General features: G+C 41.9%; 2 protein-coding genes across 5 annotated transcripts in view; both read right to left on the bottom strand.

Moving 5' to 3' along the window:
- The window catches only part of tbc1d16 (TBC1 domain family, member 16), a 27,831-nt gene extending 18,090 nt beyond the window's left edge, over positions 1 to 9,741 (bottom strand). The window contains exons 1-4 of one of the 3 annotated variants that reach the window (XM_082530159.1): positions 9,647 to 9,741; positions 3,346 to 3,558; positions 740 to 902; positions 281 to 589 (exon numbers count right to left, since the gene is read on the bottom strand). In XM_082530159.1, the coding sequence (XP_082386285.1) occupies positions 281 to 589; positions 740 to 902; positions 3,346 to 3,526 (653 nt within the window). In that variant the 5' untranslated portion in view covers positions 3,527 to 3,558; positions 9,647 to 9,741. Of the gene's footprint in view, positions 1 to 280; positions 590 to 739; positions 903 to 3,345; positions 3,559 to 3,738; positions 4,102 to 8,492; positions 8,602 to 9,646 lie in introns of those variants that run through there. The other 2 variants (XM_082530158.1, XM_082530160.1) reach the window with 2 other exon arrangements.
- gaa (alpha glucosidase) lies at positions 7,807 to 17,250 on the bottom strand. Of its 2 annotated transcripts, XM_082530149.1 has the most exons (19): positions 15,604 to 17,249; positions 15,128 to 15,279; positions 14,744 to 14,909; positions 14,478 to 14,574; positions 14,252 to 14,371; positions 13,927 to 14,045; positions 13,424 to 13,555; positions 13,118 to 13,228; positions 12,913 to 13,026; positions 12,708 to 12,792; positions 12,502 to 12,619; positions 12,038 to 12,171; positions 11,721 to 11,872; positions 11,345 to 11,493; positions 11,067 to 11,208; positions 10,809 to 10,907; positions 10,193 to 10,357; positions 9,907 to 10,059; positions 7,807 to 9,809 (listed from the first exon to the last, which is right to left on the bottom strand). In XM_082530149.1, the coding sequence occupies exons 1-19, from the start codon at positions 16,135 to 16,137 to the stop codon at positions 9,744 to 9,746; spliced, it is 2,808 nt and encodes a 935-aa protein (XP_082386275.1). In that variant the 5' UTR covers positions 16,138 to 17,249; the 3' UTR covers positions 7,807 to 9,743. The 2 variants fall into 2 exon arrangements, with proteins under 2 accessions (XP_082386275.1, XP_082386276.1); XM_082530150.1 differs by lacking the exons at positions 7,807 to 9,809; positions 9,907 to 10,059; positions 10,193 to 10,357 and having other exon boundaries at positions 11,019 to 11,208; positions 15,604 to 17,250.

Raw genomic sequence — 17,250 nt, 5'->3', positions numbered from 1 at the left:
AGGGAAAAAAAAACATACAAAATTAAACAGTTTAAACTCTCCTATGTATAACTAATAATAAAGATTATTGTCTTTATTCAGGACAAGGTTATAAGTTGCCTCTAGCTACTAAAAAGCTGTATAAAAGATAATTTGTGCCAAATGCAACATTTGCTCATAATTGTCAGTCTTTTTATTATTAATTGATTTGTGACTTGGTGAGCCAAATTTTCCACTAATGTGGGCAATAAATTTATTCTATTCTATTATTAATAAGGCGACTTTCAATCCTCTCACTGACCTGCTCTCGTTGTCCAGGAAAACGGAGCCACTGCTTTCACAGAGGGCCTCACTAACGGGGGACAAGCAGAAGGGAGAGGAGAAGGTGTCCGAGTCCGAACCCATAGTGCTGTCCCGGCTCACTTCATCAGACAGCTCACAGGAGCCCTCGTCGCCTTCCTCCCCACCTGAGGGGAGCTGCTGCTGGTGTGAGGACGGATCGGCTCCAGCCTCGACCACCAGGCTGTGGCTCTCTGTGGAGGTGCTGCTCGTAATGTTCCTCTCCTCATCCTCGTCTTCCTCCTGGGCTGCTGGGGGACGGGAGTGAGGTCTGGAAAGGATGTTTATAAATTGAGTTCCTTGAGAGTATTTCAGTTCATGCTTTACTGAAAACTGCTTCCCACTACTGTGTGGTGCTGATCGAGATATCAGCACCGCATAAACAACCCAGAGACACATTTTAAGTAACACGTTCTTGTACCGTCTGCCTCTGCGGCGGGCGTTCCTGCGTACAGGCGAGCTCTCCGGAGTGATGTATCGCAGCGCCTCTTCATCCTGCCTCTGGATGCGGGAGTTGGGGACCCAGGTCAGGATAAGAGTGGTGCCCAGGCTCTCATCCTTCTCCACATGGACACAGAGGTAGCCTGCAGAGGGCAACAAAACCTTGATCGTGTTATGACTAATTATGGTGGAGGTAATTTGGGAATGTAAGAAGAGCTTGTGAAGCATTTTATATATAGCAGCCAATTTAAAACAAACACATAACTCGAGAACAGGGAGATGATGATGACAGAGGAAGTGTTGCTCATATATGCCAGGAAAAAAGACAACACGTATTCAAAACCACTCCACTAGCCGTGTACGGTCTTTACATGTATGAATAAGGCTTCATAAAACAGAGGAACAGCTCTTGTTTGAATTTATGAGGCAGTACAATAAAAACCTGAATGAAGTTTACAGCAGCTTATCGGACACAGCTATAAATGTCACATGGTTTAGAGCCCCTTTAATCTTACCTTTTAGATAGAGGTTAGAAGTATAACTCTAGCTATTTTAACCTTGATTTCAAAGCAAAAGTGTGCTCTTTTGGATTAGCAGCAGTATCAGTGAGGTTTATATAGGTTTATATTAAATCAAGTGCCTTTTTACTCAATTAAATTTACTGCTCTTTTTATATTTTTAAAACGTCGTCTCACATTTTCTTCTTCATTTATCGTTTTATGGTTTTCATGTTTGTCTTTTTATATTCCCTTGTGTTTCTTCTATATCTAAATGCATGATAGCTAAAAGAGTGTGACATCGCTTGCTTCACAGTTGAACACTTTCCCCAAACAGGCAAATTTATATTCCATCTATTCAAATCCAAAGGTTATCACTAGATCATTTCTACATATTTGACACTGGTGTGAAATTCTATCATCGCTGGCATGTGGATTGTTGAGTTGTGGTCACAAACACGTTTTATTAGGTCAAAGTGACCTTGACCTTTGACTGTTGAGTTCATACTTCAATCCTGGTCTTGAGCAGTAGCTTTTCAGGCTTTCTGAATATATTTTCAATTATACCAGGGGAACACTTTTGTTGGTTAAGCCACTTAACACTGACCTGGGAGTTACTCAAACATACAAAACGGCACCTAACCAAAGGTAGCCAAAGATAAGACAGTTGGACGAGTGTGAAATGTTTGCACCAACAAAGTGATTTCTACAGAGCCATGAGGTGAAAACATTTGAGGAAGAGACAAGAGAAGAAGTGTCAGGCGTTAACAAAAAAATAATAATTATAATAATTCAGCAAAAGGACATCTAGTCCTTTTAGTGAATTATTATAATTTTTATTAATTAGTATAATTCCAGCTATAATTTATAGCTGGAGAGTGTCTGAAAGTCACATCCTATTCAGCTGATCAATGAACTGTTCACAGAAGCTTTGTCAGGGTGGCTGTTAAGAAGAAAAAGAAGGCTGAGAACTTGTCAATATCTAAGGAGGAGGTCGGGAGAGAGGGATAACAGTGTCTAGACCCATCTGTAAAATATGATGGAGACTGTCATGGTTTGGTGCTGCATTTCAGCCCGTGTTGGGGATTTTGTCAAAACTGAGGTACAGAAAAATACCTTCAGATTTTCATCCACCATAAGTATCTGAAAGATGTCTGACGTGGCACCTGCTTTATTTTTCAGTATGACAGCGTTCCCAAAATACACGGCCAATACGTTAAAAGCTTACAGGGATAGAAAAAACACAGAGTGGAACATTAGCCACGGACTGGCCAACCCAGACCCCAGACCTCAGTGTGGGATCATCTTGACAGATAGAGGAACAAAAGGCATCCAACATTCAGAGAAGAGCTTTGAATATCCTTCAAGAAGCCTGGAGAGCTATTCCTGAAGACTGCTTAAAGAAATTACAAGAGAGATTGCTAAGAGTTCACGCTGTGCCGTGACACTAAATATTGACTTTTAACTGCTGTGTTTGCCTTATATATACTGTAAATTGCTGCACCCATTTCCCATTTTTTAGCAAAATAAAAAGAAATGAAGGGTAAATCAAGACTTTTGCACAGTAGTGTAATCTCCTGGAGTTTCTCAAATAACATGTTCTGAAGAACGAGGCATGTCACATTGACCGTCTTTGCACTTTGACCAGTTGTGCCAAACCGCCAAAGAGATATCACATTCACAAGTTGGAATGAACACACATCCCCCAAAGTATAACACCTCCGGTTGTGGCGGCTGCCAGCGCCGAGGTGTAAAAAGCACTTCCATGCCAGCTACAGATAGATAAAACACAATGTAATGTAATGCATGCGCTGCAAATACAACACAATCAAACAGACAAATGCACTGCAAAGTCAGTAATACCCTGCAAAAAAGTCTAAGTAACAGCTGGGGACAAATAGCTGACTTGAGCAAATTAAAAGGGTACAAAACACTTAACAAGTGTCTCAGCCATTTTCACTTTTTCATCATGACCTCTATAAACAACTGTATTACTGTCTTGGCTACTTGCAGCACATTTATGTATTTTCTTCTGTTGTATTTGTCAAGTTGAAAAGTTTAGAAGAAGAAACACTTGGTTCAGTCTAACCTGGGTGGTGCTCAGCCAGGCCAGGCAGGGGCTCCGCGGGGTGCACGCAAACATTATTTTTGGAGAAGATAATCTCGCCATCCAGTCCCGAGCGTAACGATGAGCCCCCCGCCCCAGGGTTAAAGGTCAGGAGGTCGGAGGCCTTGGAGGAGGCACGCCGTAGGAGCCGACCCAAAGACATCTCCTCAGGCACCAGGACACTGCGCCCATCCTCTGAATATGAGAGATTAGGGAGTAGAAAAAGTCATCAGGTGAAGGGGAGGATATAAAGGAAAAATTAAAAGTATAATTTCAGTAAGGTAAATATTTGACAGAAGGTGCAGCACAAATTGGTTTAAGAGCTGCACTGATCCTCTGTCACACGTGTGCTAGTATTTACTGCAGTGTCCTTACTGCAACGCCCAGCCCTACAAGGATCCCCTCTCCCCGCCGTACTTGTTCAGCACTTCCCCATCCCACATTTTCTCTGCCATGCACCTGCGCTCCCAAACACATTACCACCTTCTGCATACTGTACTACTGTGTAGCCGAGGGTGTCCCACCTTTTGCAAACAGCACACACATATGCCGTTGTGTGTACACACACGGAGAGAAAGACGTGCGCAAACACACTTTACTCCATCTGTGTGAAATTCAGGGCAGTTATCAGTAGCCAGCAGATGACATCAATGCCAGCAATGAATTGGGATCAGCTTGTCACACCAGCAGTGTTTAACTTGTCTGCTTTAGAAAGAAAGCTTTGTGCGATGTCAAGTTAGATGTAACAGGGCTCTTTTGAAGCTTCTGCTTCAGCGTGTTGTTGAAGGCTTTCGTCAATGATAAGGTTTAAAGGGGATCTTAGTTTGCAGACTCAAAGAAAACTAATTAAAGCCTTACTTTTGCATTTAACTTCTCTTCATTGACATCAAAGAACTGCAGAATGCAATGATAACTTTTATTTATCTTAGCTGTGCCTGTATCTTTGAATCCAATGCAAGTGTGTAACCTTGTTCTCTTGCAGGCTGAACACCCCGGCATGTACTCCTCACTATCTGAGGAATGTTCCCTGCTTTTTCCTCAGAGGGCATGTTTACCTCTGCTTGATTAAGAAGCCACCCCACTTCCTGATGCCAGGCCCCAGACAGGAAAGCTACTGGCACGAAATCCGGTGCAGGACCACTTTTTTGGGGGGTGGGGGTTAGAAAGTGTCTGTGGTTTCTTGCAGATGTCAGTAATCTTAGGCTTAGTCCCATTTTACTAGTTTTGCTCATCACTGTTTTTAATTTAGTAGATTAATTAGTAGATTAACACATTAACATTTTGTTGAATTTGGCACAAGATTAGTCTGCTACTGAACCCGTCATAAGACAATCTATTGTGCACTCACCTGCCATTTCATTAAGTACAACGGTTCAGCTGCTTAATACAAATGTCTGATCAGCCAATCACATGACAGCATTCAGGCACAAAGACATGGTCAAGATAGCCTGCTGAAGTTCAAACTTGGGCTGGGCCATATTATACCCTTCACGGTAATACCGGTATAATGTTAGGCAACGATAAGAAAATAAAATATCGCGATAGAATATGGGTAAAACGCGCATGCGCAGTGCCTTTGTTCCAAAAAGCATGGCGGCAACGGAGAATGAGAAGGGGGGAAGCGGATCGTTGAGTGCAATGGATGAACCAGAATTGGTTTGTAAAAATGGTGCAACTTCAGTGATGTTGAACTGGTTTGGTGTTTGTCTGTCAGATACCCACCAAAGGACATTTTTTTGTAGAACATGCAAGCGGCCGGGTCCCAAAGTCAAACGAACAACTGTGGCATATTGAGAGTTAAAAACTGTCTAAATGATTTCACCTTTAATAAAATGATCAGCACTGCTGCTTTACCAGGTGTAACAATTAAGTTTAACATCCAAGCATCCATGAAAACAGAATTTATTACATTTAACGGAGTTAGAAGTTAGCAGGAAGTTAGCTCGCTAGTTTCACTAGCTACCTAAGCATGATATTGCATGTTCTGACGGAGAGATTTCTGAAAAAATTAAAACGTACAGCTCTGCTATCACTTCCAACATAAATGAAGACAGGAAACTAAATAGCAGTGACGTTTGTAGGGTTACTGAAGTTGGGCTAGCTGGTATATAATGATGTGCTACGTGATCGCTAGCGACACAGCTATGTTAGCATAGTAAAAACAGTGAAGCTGCAGGATGAATGCTAACACTTTTCCACTCGATAAACGTGAGGGTTCCCGATGGTTAGAGACAAATGCAATCGCATGGCAGCATGCTATAAACGGACCAAACTTCAGTCTGAGATAATCCAGCCACAATACAAGGTTAGTCATTAATATACTGCAACAACATGGGAATAGAGCAGCTGTGATAGAATACAGCATTAAGGAATCAATGGTACAGAAGTGGAGGAAGCAAGAAGTATGAGTTGAATAAAGTTTGATTTATCTGACTGCTTTGTTTCGCTTAATGTGCCTTATAATCTCATGCACCTTATGGTCCGAAAAATACGTATTTGACTTTTTTATTTGGCACAATGCAGTTTAATGTTGCAAAGCACCTCTTTTTAACTTCAGTGGATATTATACATGGTTATGCTCAGGATACATCTGCCCATTTCTACTGGAAATGCCCTTGGATTAAACTTTCAGCAAGAAATTTGCATTTGCACTGTTAAATTTTTATATAGCTTTAATGCACATAAAAAACAGCTGCTTTTTTTGCGCTAGTAAAGTTGTGGAGTTGTATTTTGTCTCCCATCAATTATATTGTCAGTTATATCGTTATCGCAAATTTTCAAATATATATCGTGATAAATATTTTTGGCCATATCGCCCTGCTCTAGTTCAAACTGAGCATCAGAATAGAGACAAATGCTCATTGCATGGTTGTTGGTGCCAGACGGCCGTTCTGAGCATTTTAGAAACTGCTGATCTCCTGGAATTTTCCCACACAACCATCTCTAGTGTTTACAGAGAAGGGTTGAGGAAAAAAATAACCAGTGAGCGGCATTTGTCTGCGTAAAAATGTCTCTTTGATGAAACAAAGGTTTGCAGAACAGCATCAATGAATCCACAACACCTCAAACACTGAAACAGATGGGCTGCAGAAGTCGACACCACCTATCAGCTAATAACAGGAAACTGAGGCTACAGTCCACACAGGATCACCAACAGTGGACAACAGAATATTGGAAAACATTGCCTGGTCTGATGAGTCTCAATTTCTGCTGCCACATTTGAAGGGTAAACAACATAAAAATCATGGATCCATTCGCAGGTCACGTGATGGTGGTGTTGTGGTGTAGGGGATATTTTCTTGGCAATCCTCCACAGTCACCAGATTCAATCCAACAGAGCACCTTTGGGATGTGGTGGAACAGGAGATTTACATCATGGATGTGAGCCAAAAAAGATTTGTGTGATGCTGTCATGTCAATATAGACCAAAATCTATGAGGAATGTTTCCAGCACCCTTTTTGAATCTGTGCCACAAAGAATGAAGGCAATTCTTAAGGGGGAAGGGGGTTCTAACCACTACTCGGAAAGTACAGCTAATACAGTAGCCTATGAGTGAATATACATAAATACTTCAGACTAGCAGTAAATGAAGAAAAAGAATAGTTGTATTTCTGCATACTCTGATCCATGCACATAAAACATGCAAACTGACCATTATTCAAATAATAAGAGGGCTAGACCGTAAAAATGATTCTTTTGTGAAATCCCTGCTACTGTGTAGTTATTTTGGTCTGTATGCGATTACAGGGTGAACCGGGTCATCTTCTCAATCAGGCTGGACAGCGTCCTCTCACTCTTTCCTTCCCCCTTCATCTTTATGCTGTCAATGCCTTGGCGTGCGCGCACATTCCCTCTCTTCTCTGACCTTTCAGTTTTATCAAACCGCTCACATGCTCAAGACTGAAACACCATGTTCGCCTCAGTCTAGTCCTGCTGTGACAGACAGAATGATGCACATTTTTCGCAAACTTTTAACGGATCACCTGCCAGAAAGATTGAAACTCTTAATGTGAACATGAAACTTTGCAAGACTGAAGCTGAGCTGAAAATGTAGAAAGCAACAAGCTTCCACGATCTCAAATTCTCACCTCTGGGCTACATTAATTAAGTTGTCACATTGTGACATATGAATGAAGGAGCCAATACTTAACACTCCTATTTCATCACCACTGTATATTAATGCCTAAGGCAGATGGAAAAAAGGAAGGCTGAGAAACAAGATTCTTCTGAAGTCAGCGAGTTATGATAAAATGTTACAGGTGACTCTGGGAAATGGTTATAAACACAGCATAGTTCTCTCATTTTTTCTTTTTGGTGTTTTACATGTTAAAATGACTTAAGTGTAAACCAATATTAAGTTTTTTCAGATATGGTGTTGATAACTTGCAGTACAAACAGGACAAAGATAAGTAGCTTTTTTATAGATAGAATTGAAAAGATGATTCACCTTTTTTAATTTTATTTTATTAAATATGAAGTGATAACATGTATCCATCTCATTTTGCAACAGAAACAGACCACAAACTACAACTTGTCTCTAACAGGTCCCACACATAGGGAGCACTTTGAGAAACTTGACTTAATTACGATGCGCTCAGGTTATACAGATTAGACGTGCACCCGTGACGTGGGTCAACGCGTTTCTGAGGACATAAAAGGGTGCCTGGGGGTGGTTTGATCCCTGCCCTGACTGCGGTGGGGCAGCCTGTGCAGCAGAGGCGTGCCGTGATGTCCATCAGCTATCAATACAGTCCTGACAGGCAGCATCCGCCTGACAGCGGAGGCGAGGATGGACAAGCCTATTTACACGCAGGCCCTTACGAGTTTTTACTGTGGCTCTGTGGCCTGAGCCTCACTCTGTAGCACCTTGAACATAAATATTTTACTTTAGCTCAGCTGAGCCATGGCCGAAATCCGATTGCTTGGCTGGTGTTTTAAAGCCGTCCGCGTTTGCATGCAACTTAAAAGTTGCCGGGAGACAAAAACACTTCGGGCTCGTACCGGAGAAAAGCGTCCTCCTCGGCGCTTTGGCACACACCTGTTCCAACGGCAGAAATGAATGAATAACAAGCAAATTGTAGAGAAGCGGAGCGAGAGGGGAAGGGGGCTAAAGCAGCTGAGCTCTCACCGTCAGTCCCGCCGCAGGAGTCTACAGCCCACACCGGACAGCCATCACACCGGGCAGGCAGGGGCCGAGCGGGACGTACCGGCGCTGTCTCGCCTCCTTTCTCCCAGATCCGGCTCTGTTGTTATTAACTGTAAGTCCTGTTTGTATCCTTGTTTTCCGACAGGGCACGCTACATGTCTGACTGCTGCGGTTTCTACAGCGGAAAAAATACACTTCCGGTTCGAATTTTCAAAGTAAAAGCTCGCGCTAGACTAACAATGCGTGCGGTTTAATTTGTAGCCCGCACATGTCGCGCTTCCTACAACTACCCGATCGTTTGCGTCCTACTTGACTTCACAGCTCCCAGACCAATCCACAAATTTATTGCTGCTTCCGGAAATTTAAATGGGTTTTTCAATCCAAAAAAGCCTGGGCGTAGATTTCATATTCAAAATAGTGAAAGAAAAGTTGGAGCATGGCTGCATTTGAAAATACAAATGCATTTCACACCATCCGCAGTCGTCATCGGGCCCAGCCTATCATAAAAAAGCAGAGCTTTTTCATCATAAGTGACGTTTTAAAGGTCACTGGCAAAGGCTTGAATACAGTTGGTCAGAGGCTCTTCACACACCAGCACTGCTGCCTTTACCTGCCAGTACAAACCTGATTATTTTTTTAGGTTATTTCCCACTAGAATAATATGCTTAATGTAAATCATACAACCATACATACATACATACCACTCAGAATACAAAGTGTGCAGTAGTTTTGTGTCAAATGCATACACTAGTGGGGCATGCAAGTCCAATTACTCAGAGGGAGCATGATCACCCTCATCCAAGGATTCATCCAGCTATGAGTCAGTTACATCATGGTTGGCTTTTATCAAACTGTTCAGAGGACACAGTAAATGTGACATCTCATCATAGTAAATGCTACACAAGTGCTGCAGACAAACAATTTTGAATTATTTTTTAACTATTTCACAAAAAAATAAATGCAAAAATCATTTTCAAAAATAAAAACAATTAAAATAGTTATAAAAAATAAATACATTTCAAGGCATTAAACCGTTTTGAGTGTAGCAGTTAGGACATGCAAACCAGATATACCACGGTGGCTCTTTGATATTATCATGTCCTGTTTTGTTTTTTTGTTGTTGTTTTTCAACAAACCTGCTGATCCAAATTCCAGGCAATTTTGAAGAAGAGATGCAGCAAGTCTACGGTGCACAAAATGAGTGTTTTTTTCTTTTAAATGAAACTCAGTGTATTAGAGAACCCACTGGACCGTAAACACTTCTGACATGGGTAAGGCCAGACTAGTCACTGCTAAAACCTACGAGAAGAGACAGGGAGGAGAAAGACAAAAGTTTATTTGAGGCAAAGAAATGATGGAAGTAGTGGGGCTCATATGTTGCTGGTTAAAAGCTCACCTTGGTGTCAGTGCGATATGTAAAGTCCCTGACTTTCTCCCCATTTGCTAAAATGTAGCGAGGTGGTGAAGGCACCCCGAAAACCTGCAGCCCTCCCAGCACCAGACTGTCCAGTGCCCCATTCAGCTTTAGAGGGTTACTCACAACCTGAGACTGAAGTAAAGCCAGAGATGTGTGTGAAACACTGTCCCTCATTCACACTTTTTGCATCAAGCAGTCGTGCATCACAATGCATAGCAAAGTCTCTGCTGCTTTCCATATGGAAATATAAATAATCTCTACTTACCTGTTCAGCAGAGAAGATAACGTAGCAATAATTTTGCATTTCAAAAGTGTCGACGCTCTCGCCATCATCCCAAAACAAGTCGCCCCGGGCCCAGCCGCCCGCTGACAGCGCCACAGTCAGGAAGAAAGGGTTGTTGCGTGAGGCTGTGGTTGTCAAAGCAGGCTCCTGCGCAAGAAAAGGGAAGATCAAAGAAAATATGATGTTAAGTTACAAAACATCCTCTTTTCTTCCAAGTGTCTCAGCTAGTTTTGAACTTTAACACCTCATCTAGGAAGTCGTGACAGTAATGGGTCAACATTTGATCATAGAAACTGTGGATGAAAAGAGATTTCTCCCATGTAGCGAAATAATTCCTTCAAAGAGCTGTATTGCTTATAAAGAAAAGCATCACAGGGTGAAGTGATGTACTGATAATGACTACCGTAAATTGCATTGTCTGAATGAATAACTATCCAGTAAACGATGTGCTTTGCTTTGTTCTTTTATACTGAACTCAAGCATAACTTAACAAGCCCTTTTTAAAATCAGTTTTTCCATCAAACCTGTAAATTGTGTCTCCAAACAGAATCAAGATCTTCAAACATTTGCTTTTTTTTCCCCTAAAACAAACACCCACCTGCTGGGGAATGATGTGTCCTTCCCTCACATGAACATTGATGGTGTCCAGAGGAGCTGGCAGGAGCAGGAACTGCCCTTTACTGTAGAAAGGCTGACCCTTGAGAGGCCAAAACACAACATAAGGTTGTAAATCCAGTAAACACTAATGTCACGTCCCTCCATGGTTCATACATGATTCATACATGATTTATTATTGTGTGGCTCATACATTCTAGTGGTGTTGTCAGAGACGGCTGAATATGACTGAGTGACTCACATTGTGCAGGCTGTACCAAGTGGCGGGGGGCAGGTATGCAGCCAGTTCTACAGCCCCTTGCTCTAAAACTGGACTAATAAGAAGTGAACTCCCCCACAGGAACTGTTTGTCTATGGTCCGACTGTTAGGGTCATTGGGAAACCTAAGAGCGATGGACATACAGGGAAGAGGAAAAGAAAGATGAAAAGTGAAATGAGATGGCCTAAATGGCTTTGTTTATGCATTACAATAGAGTACCAAAAAAGTAAGGGAAGAATAGCTATGAAGAGGACACACACTCCATGAATAGAGGTCTGGCCACAGTTTCAGCAGAGGCGTGTGCATGGTGGAAGAGTGTGTAAAGGAACGGCAGTAGGGAGTAACGGAGATACAGCGCACTCCGCATGGCTGCCTGGGCCCGCTGCCCAAACACATAGGGCTCTTGAGCCTGAGGGACAAGACAAACACACACACAGTGAAGAGATTGAGTTACTCCTTTTCAATAATAGATGAAACAGATGGACGTCTCTACATGACCCGAGAAAAGAAAAACATGCTGGATAAACCTCTTCTTCATCATATAACTCCCCCGACAGTTACTGTCACTAAACAGTTTGCACATGCATCTGAATTAACAGACCATAAACATAACCAGTATCAGCGTCCATGTCTCACAGCATTGGGCTTGTCATTGTGGTTCCTCATAAATGGGTAGAAGGCCCCAAGCTGCATCCACCGAACGCACAACTCCTCAGTGGTGTTGCCTCCAAAGCCGCATATGTCCGCTCCCACCAGAGGGACCCCGAACAGGCTGAACTGCAGCACCGCTGGAGGGGACAGGTACAAAAGCTCCATTTAGGTCAATTCACTATTAAGCTGTGGTAACTTCAAAAATACATTCCAATTCTGATGTTTTGGGTCAATATTCTTACGAGCTGAGAGGATCTCAAAAAGCCAGTTCATGTGACCTTTCAGAAATGACATTTCCTCACCAGGAATTGAGAATCTGAGCTGCTCCCAGTCACTCCTGACATCTCCTGTCCACACTCCAGAAAAGCGTCCGATGCCGGGGAAAGAGGAGCGTGACAGCACAAAGGGTCTCTTCCTCCGTATCTTCAGCAAAGCACTGAGGATGGGAACAAACCCCAGGATAAAACCCCCCCCACAAAGAACAGCTACATGTACATAATCTGTAACACTGGGCACCATTATTCCAAATTCAAATTCTGAATCCTACAAGACATCACAGGAAGTGAGAAGTTATATGACCAGGTGGTAAAAGCATTCGATTTCTGTCATTTCATCTCAAATTATTGACTTTTTTATGCAACAATAAAATCACTGTTTCATAAAATTATCATGTTTACAAAGTGTTACTATATATTTATTACTCGTTCTTTCATCCACAACAAAACAACTAACTGTGCAACTGTGTCTAATCACATCCTGGCCCAACCTGTGTGTTGCATAAGCTTCTGTGAGTCCGTAAAGATTGTGCAGGTTGTAGTGAAATGACATCTTCTGCCGAGCCGACATACAGAGGGTTCCTGAGTTTAACCGTCCTCCAACGACACCTGTGTGTCGGAGAGTTTTGTAGAATAACATTTTGTCTTAAAAAAACAACATAAAATCTGAATGTTTATGTGCTTTTAAATGTGTTACTTGGTGTGTATGGTGGGTTCTCAAGGTCACTGTCAGGACAGCCCTCCACCGAGCCCTGCACAAAACTGGCTGGTTCGTTCATATCCTGTGTGGAAAGAAAAACATGGAAAGCAATTTTTATTTGATAGTGTATAATAAATGTCCACATTTCAAAAAAGTCATGCACATTATTTGTGAATTACAACCCTGTCCTGTGTACACATACAATCCAGAGACCATCTACAGGAACTTTAGAGTGAAAATCTCTGATGCAGTCTTCCCACCATTGTCTGGTGTCTGGGTTCGTGAAGTCAGGAAAGGCTGTTGGGCCTGGCCAAACCTGCGTATACAGAATATGACAACCCCACATTTTCAGATAAAAAAAAATGCTACATACATATCGCCCCCCACCCACCCTGACCCTATCTCACCTTCCCTATCAGGATTTGCCCTGTAGCGTTTTTGATAAAGACATCTCTTTTAAGTCCATCATCAAAGGGAGGGTACATTCCTGGGGTGCTGCTGCTGCTTATCCCTGGGTCCTGTAACATAAACGAGGAGCCTCAGTCAAAACTTAGGACATTTTTGCTGCCCTCCACTGGAAAAATATGGTTAATACCTGCTTTTAGCTCCAGTGAAAGCAAGAACAAAAATGTTTTGTTTGCATCAAATTCAAATGCAAATGTATATATGTATATAGTAGTTTGTCAGGTCTTTTAAACACAAAGATGTCACACCAGAATAAGGATGTACTTCATGCCTCTCTTGTGAAACTCCTCCACCATTTCTGGCAGATCCCCGAATCTCCAGGGGTCAAAGGTGAATACCCTTCGCTTGTTTGCGTAATCCAGGTCATTCCATTGTACATCCTGTTGGTGAAAACGGTTAAATATTCTCAGGAAAAAGGCAGTTTAATGAAGACTCCAGCTGCCACATAAAATCAGTGAGTGCCTAAGACTTCTAAAGATATTTTCATTTAGTTAGACAGTTTGGCACATCAGCCACCTTATAAACAAATAATTAAAAAAGTAAACATTAAAATCATAAACATGAAAAACTGAGGACAAACTGCCTTCAATTCATTTTTTAACTATCATTAGAGTTACTGTTGTTACACATGGATCGTTAATGTTATCAATCTAAAATGAAAATTTAGAATGAAAAATAAAATTTTGAATACTTTCTTAAACAAATGTATAAAGCAAATGCACAGATGGAGAATCTTCTATGAATTTCATACCATCGGAAAGTTTTCATCATGCATGCTTTGTGCAACCTTTCGGGTCGTATTAGTGGTCGTGTAACCCCAGCGGCACAGATGAAAGCCCAGCGACCAATAAGAAGGCATCATAGGATAGCCTGGGGACAGATACATGATAACTCTGAAACACATAAATGCATTCCTTCTTTTTCTGATGCCCCAGGACTCGTTCAAATGCACAAACGCTCACATGCTTTTACAAATTACTATTTTCAAACTTCACATCTCTTGTAGTAAGTATACATGCTTATTACTGCATGGACATGTGTTAGTGAATGTCAGCCAGACAACTCATGCTGCATACCAATGATCTGAAGGTACTGTCGTATAACACTTTGAGGGTCAGGACCCAAGAAAATGTAGAGATCCAGGATTCCACCGGTGGACACCCAGGTGAGAGCAGGGGTCGGCTGTAGAATCACCTCTACAGAAACATTTGGGAAGTCAGTGAAATGGCATCAGATGCTAGAATCTGTTCTATGGAAAGCGAATTCAAAAAGTGTGGGATGTTGGATCAGAGAGCTCAGTACCAATTGCATTGCTATTTAGAAGGAAAACTCCATGTGCTAAGCCATCCTCTTCCTGTACTATGTAAAATGGGTGGGAGCCATAGAGGTTGGCATCAGCCTGTGGGGAAAGACAGTGTCAACATCATAAAGAAAGCTTACAAAAGACTGTTTAATATGAATGTCTGCTGCCAGACATATAGTCTAAATCGTTTGAGTATCGGTCCAGAAGGGGGCGCTCCTAACCTTTGAGTTTGACGACTGTTATTGAACCACTGCAATAGACTCACATGAGGTGCCATGTCTCTATTCCAGAGAGTCAGGGAAGTCCAGTTTAGATCCAAGAGGAGAGAGGTGTAATGTTCCCCAAGGCCAGACACAAAAGAAGAGGCCAGTGTGGTAGACAGCTGCAGGTACTGGTCAGCAAACAGCAGAGGAGCAACTGTGGTGTTCATACTAAACAGGCAGAGGATGTGTACAAACAAAAAATAAAGTGATTTAAACATATAAGTGAAATGAAAAAACTACCAGCACAAAATGATAAATATGAACAGAGATAACAGAGCAAATATGAACAAGCTGACTAAATAAGAGTAAGTTATTGACTGACACTATGATGAAATTCACTATATAGTCCATCCTCAAATACATTAAAAATGAAGTGAACTACTCACATCACCCTTCCATTGGATTTCCGTCGCACCATAAAGCCAAATGGGTCAGACTGGTATTCAGTGGTATAGAGGACACTCTGTGTATTGGCTTTGCTCTGAGGAACACCGCCTGGCAGATGAACTTCATACCGCTGAGATGATGGGTCCTTTAACTTCATAGAAAAAAAAGGTTGATAACTATTTTTCTTTGAAATGACAAAGTATGTAAAATAATAGAGGGTCCAATACTCAGTTTTTTTTCAAACTGTGGTGCCTGTCCTACTGGTGGGACTCTTTATTTGTGTATTTCATTTGAAAATTACTGGAAAAGTCAGCATAAATATTCATTCCTGGGTTAATTCAAGGACATTCAAGACAAACGTGCTTTTATAAAATAGATTTGTTGGACTATTTCAAACATAAAAATAAAGCAAAATAAAATTAAAATATTATCCTTGACTGTGTTGTCTTGATCACGTTTGGGGATGAATGCTTACTGTTAGGTGGAAACAGTCTGCTGTCTCTTGAATGTCATCTAGTCTTAGAGTGGAGATATCTTTGGGGAGGTAGGAGGGGCTGGCACGAGTCAGTGTGGCACCCTGACCCCGAGGAGTAGGTATGAGGGGTCCCATTTTATAGCCAGGATACACACGGGGGTAAAAGCACCAGGGTGGTCCTGCGGAGTCAAGCAGAGGGGCGTAGCAGCATCCCCTGTCCTCACACTCGCTCTGGCTGAGCAGTTTGTCCCTGCCACAGTCAAACCGACTCTCTGGGGCCATGGCGCATTCACTTCCTCTGGAAATATTACATTTCTGGGATCTTTCAGGGTGTATACCCCGACTTGAATTGTTCTGTGGCTTTGCGGGATTATAAACAAGCCGTCCATGTGCCGTGATGTCATGTTGCTCATCCCGAACTGACCCAATCTGTAGTCGGGCTTCACTGGTGAAAAAGCGGTTCATGAACAAACAAGCTAATAAAGAAAATGCGAAGAGGAGCACGGCTACAGTGAAGTGAGACAACAGACCCATCGTGCATTGCTCAGTCTATCCTTAAATGAACTTTGCGCTGTCTTCATGAAAATATTCAGTGGTAGTAGGGTATGTAGTAGGTCATGTAGCTACATGTAGCAGTCCCAGTCCGGTGTCCAGCGGTTATCTGTTCCCTCTAATCAAATTATCCGCAGTGTCGGAAAATAGACATTGTTGTGAAGTTGCGACACATTAAATCAAGACGTCTACAGTGAATTAGGTTAACCATTAATAGCAAAAACAGCAACATGAAGGCTAACGCAAAACTAGGGCAAGCATACTGGGATAGTGATGGGTCGGTCGCGAACGAAATTGCTCTTAGAGCCAGTTCTTTGACGTGAACGACGCGAGCCGGCTCCTTGTCCCGAGCTGTGGATTTTTTTTTTGTTTGTTTTTTTCTTTCTCTCACCCTCTCTCTCGCACTTTTTTTCCGCTTCACTCAGCATGCGAGCCTTGTGCTTTACCCTGGGAAGAGGGGGGAGGGGCGGTAGCTACACTCAGTAGCACAGGAACAGAGCAGGAGGGAGAGAGAGAGAAAGAGAGCCAGGGACAACAACGTCACATTAGAAAGGTATAATAATCATCCACAACTATTTTCAGTTGCGGATGATAAAGGATTCATAAAGTTTATTCATGCAGGTCCATATGACAGAGGATGTGCATGTTCTTTTTGTTTTCATATTTTAATTTATATTTAATTGTGTTGTGGTTTGCAGTGTTTTGTGTTGTTTCACTTTAAATTTGTAAAAGGAAAAAGCTGAAAATTTAAATAGTTAAAAGTTGAAATGTGAATAGTTGATTTTTGTATTATATGATTTATTTATTATATTTTATGTGGAGTGAATAAATAAAAGTATATTTACGGTGGCCCCTACAGACAAAGCACATACAAACTTCAAATCACGTACGAACAGTGTTGGGGAGTAACGGAATACATGTACCGCCGTTACGTATTTAAAATACAAAATATGAGTAACTGTATTCCGTTACAGTTACCGTTTAAAAAGGTGGTATTCAGAATACAGTTACTTTGTTGAAATAAATGGATTACACTGCGGTACTTTCCTGTTTCATTTTGTTGCGGGTCAGGACTGTTTGGGTTTTGTTTGACAG

The sequence above is a fragment of the Aulonocara stuartgranti genome, assembly GCF_965226115.1.
Source record: "Aulonocara stuartgranti genome assembly, chromosome: 4".
In the NCBI taxonomy this organism is placed as follows: Eukaryota; Metazoa; Chordata; class Actinopteri; order Cichliformes; family Cichlidae; genus Aulonocara; species Aulonocara stuartgranti.
This window is presented reverse-complemented; position numbering and strand designations above follow the sequence as displayed.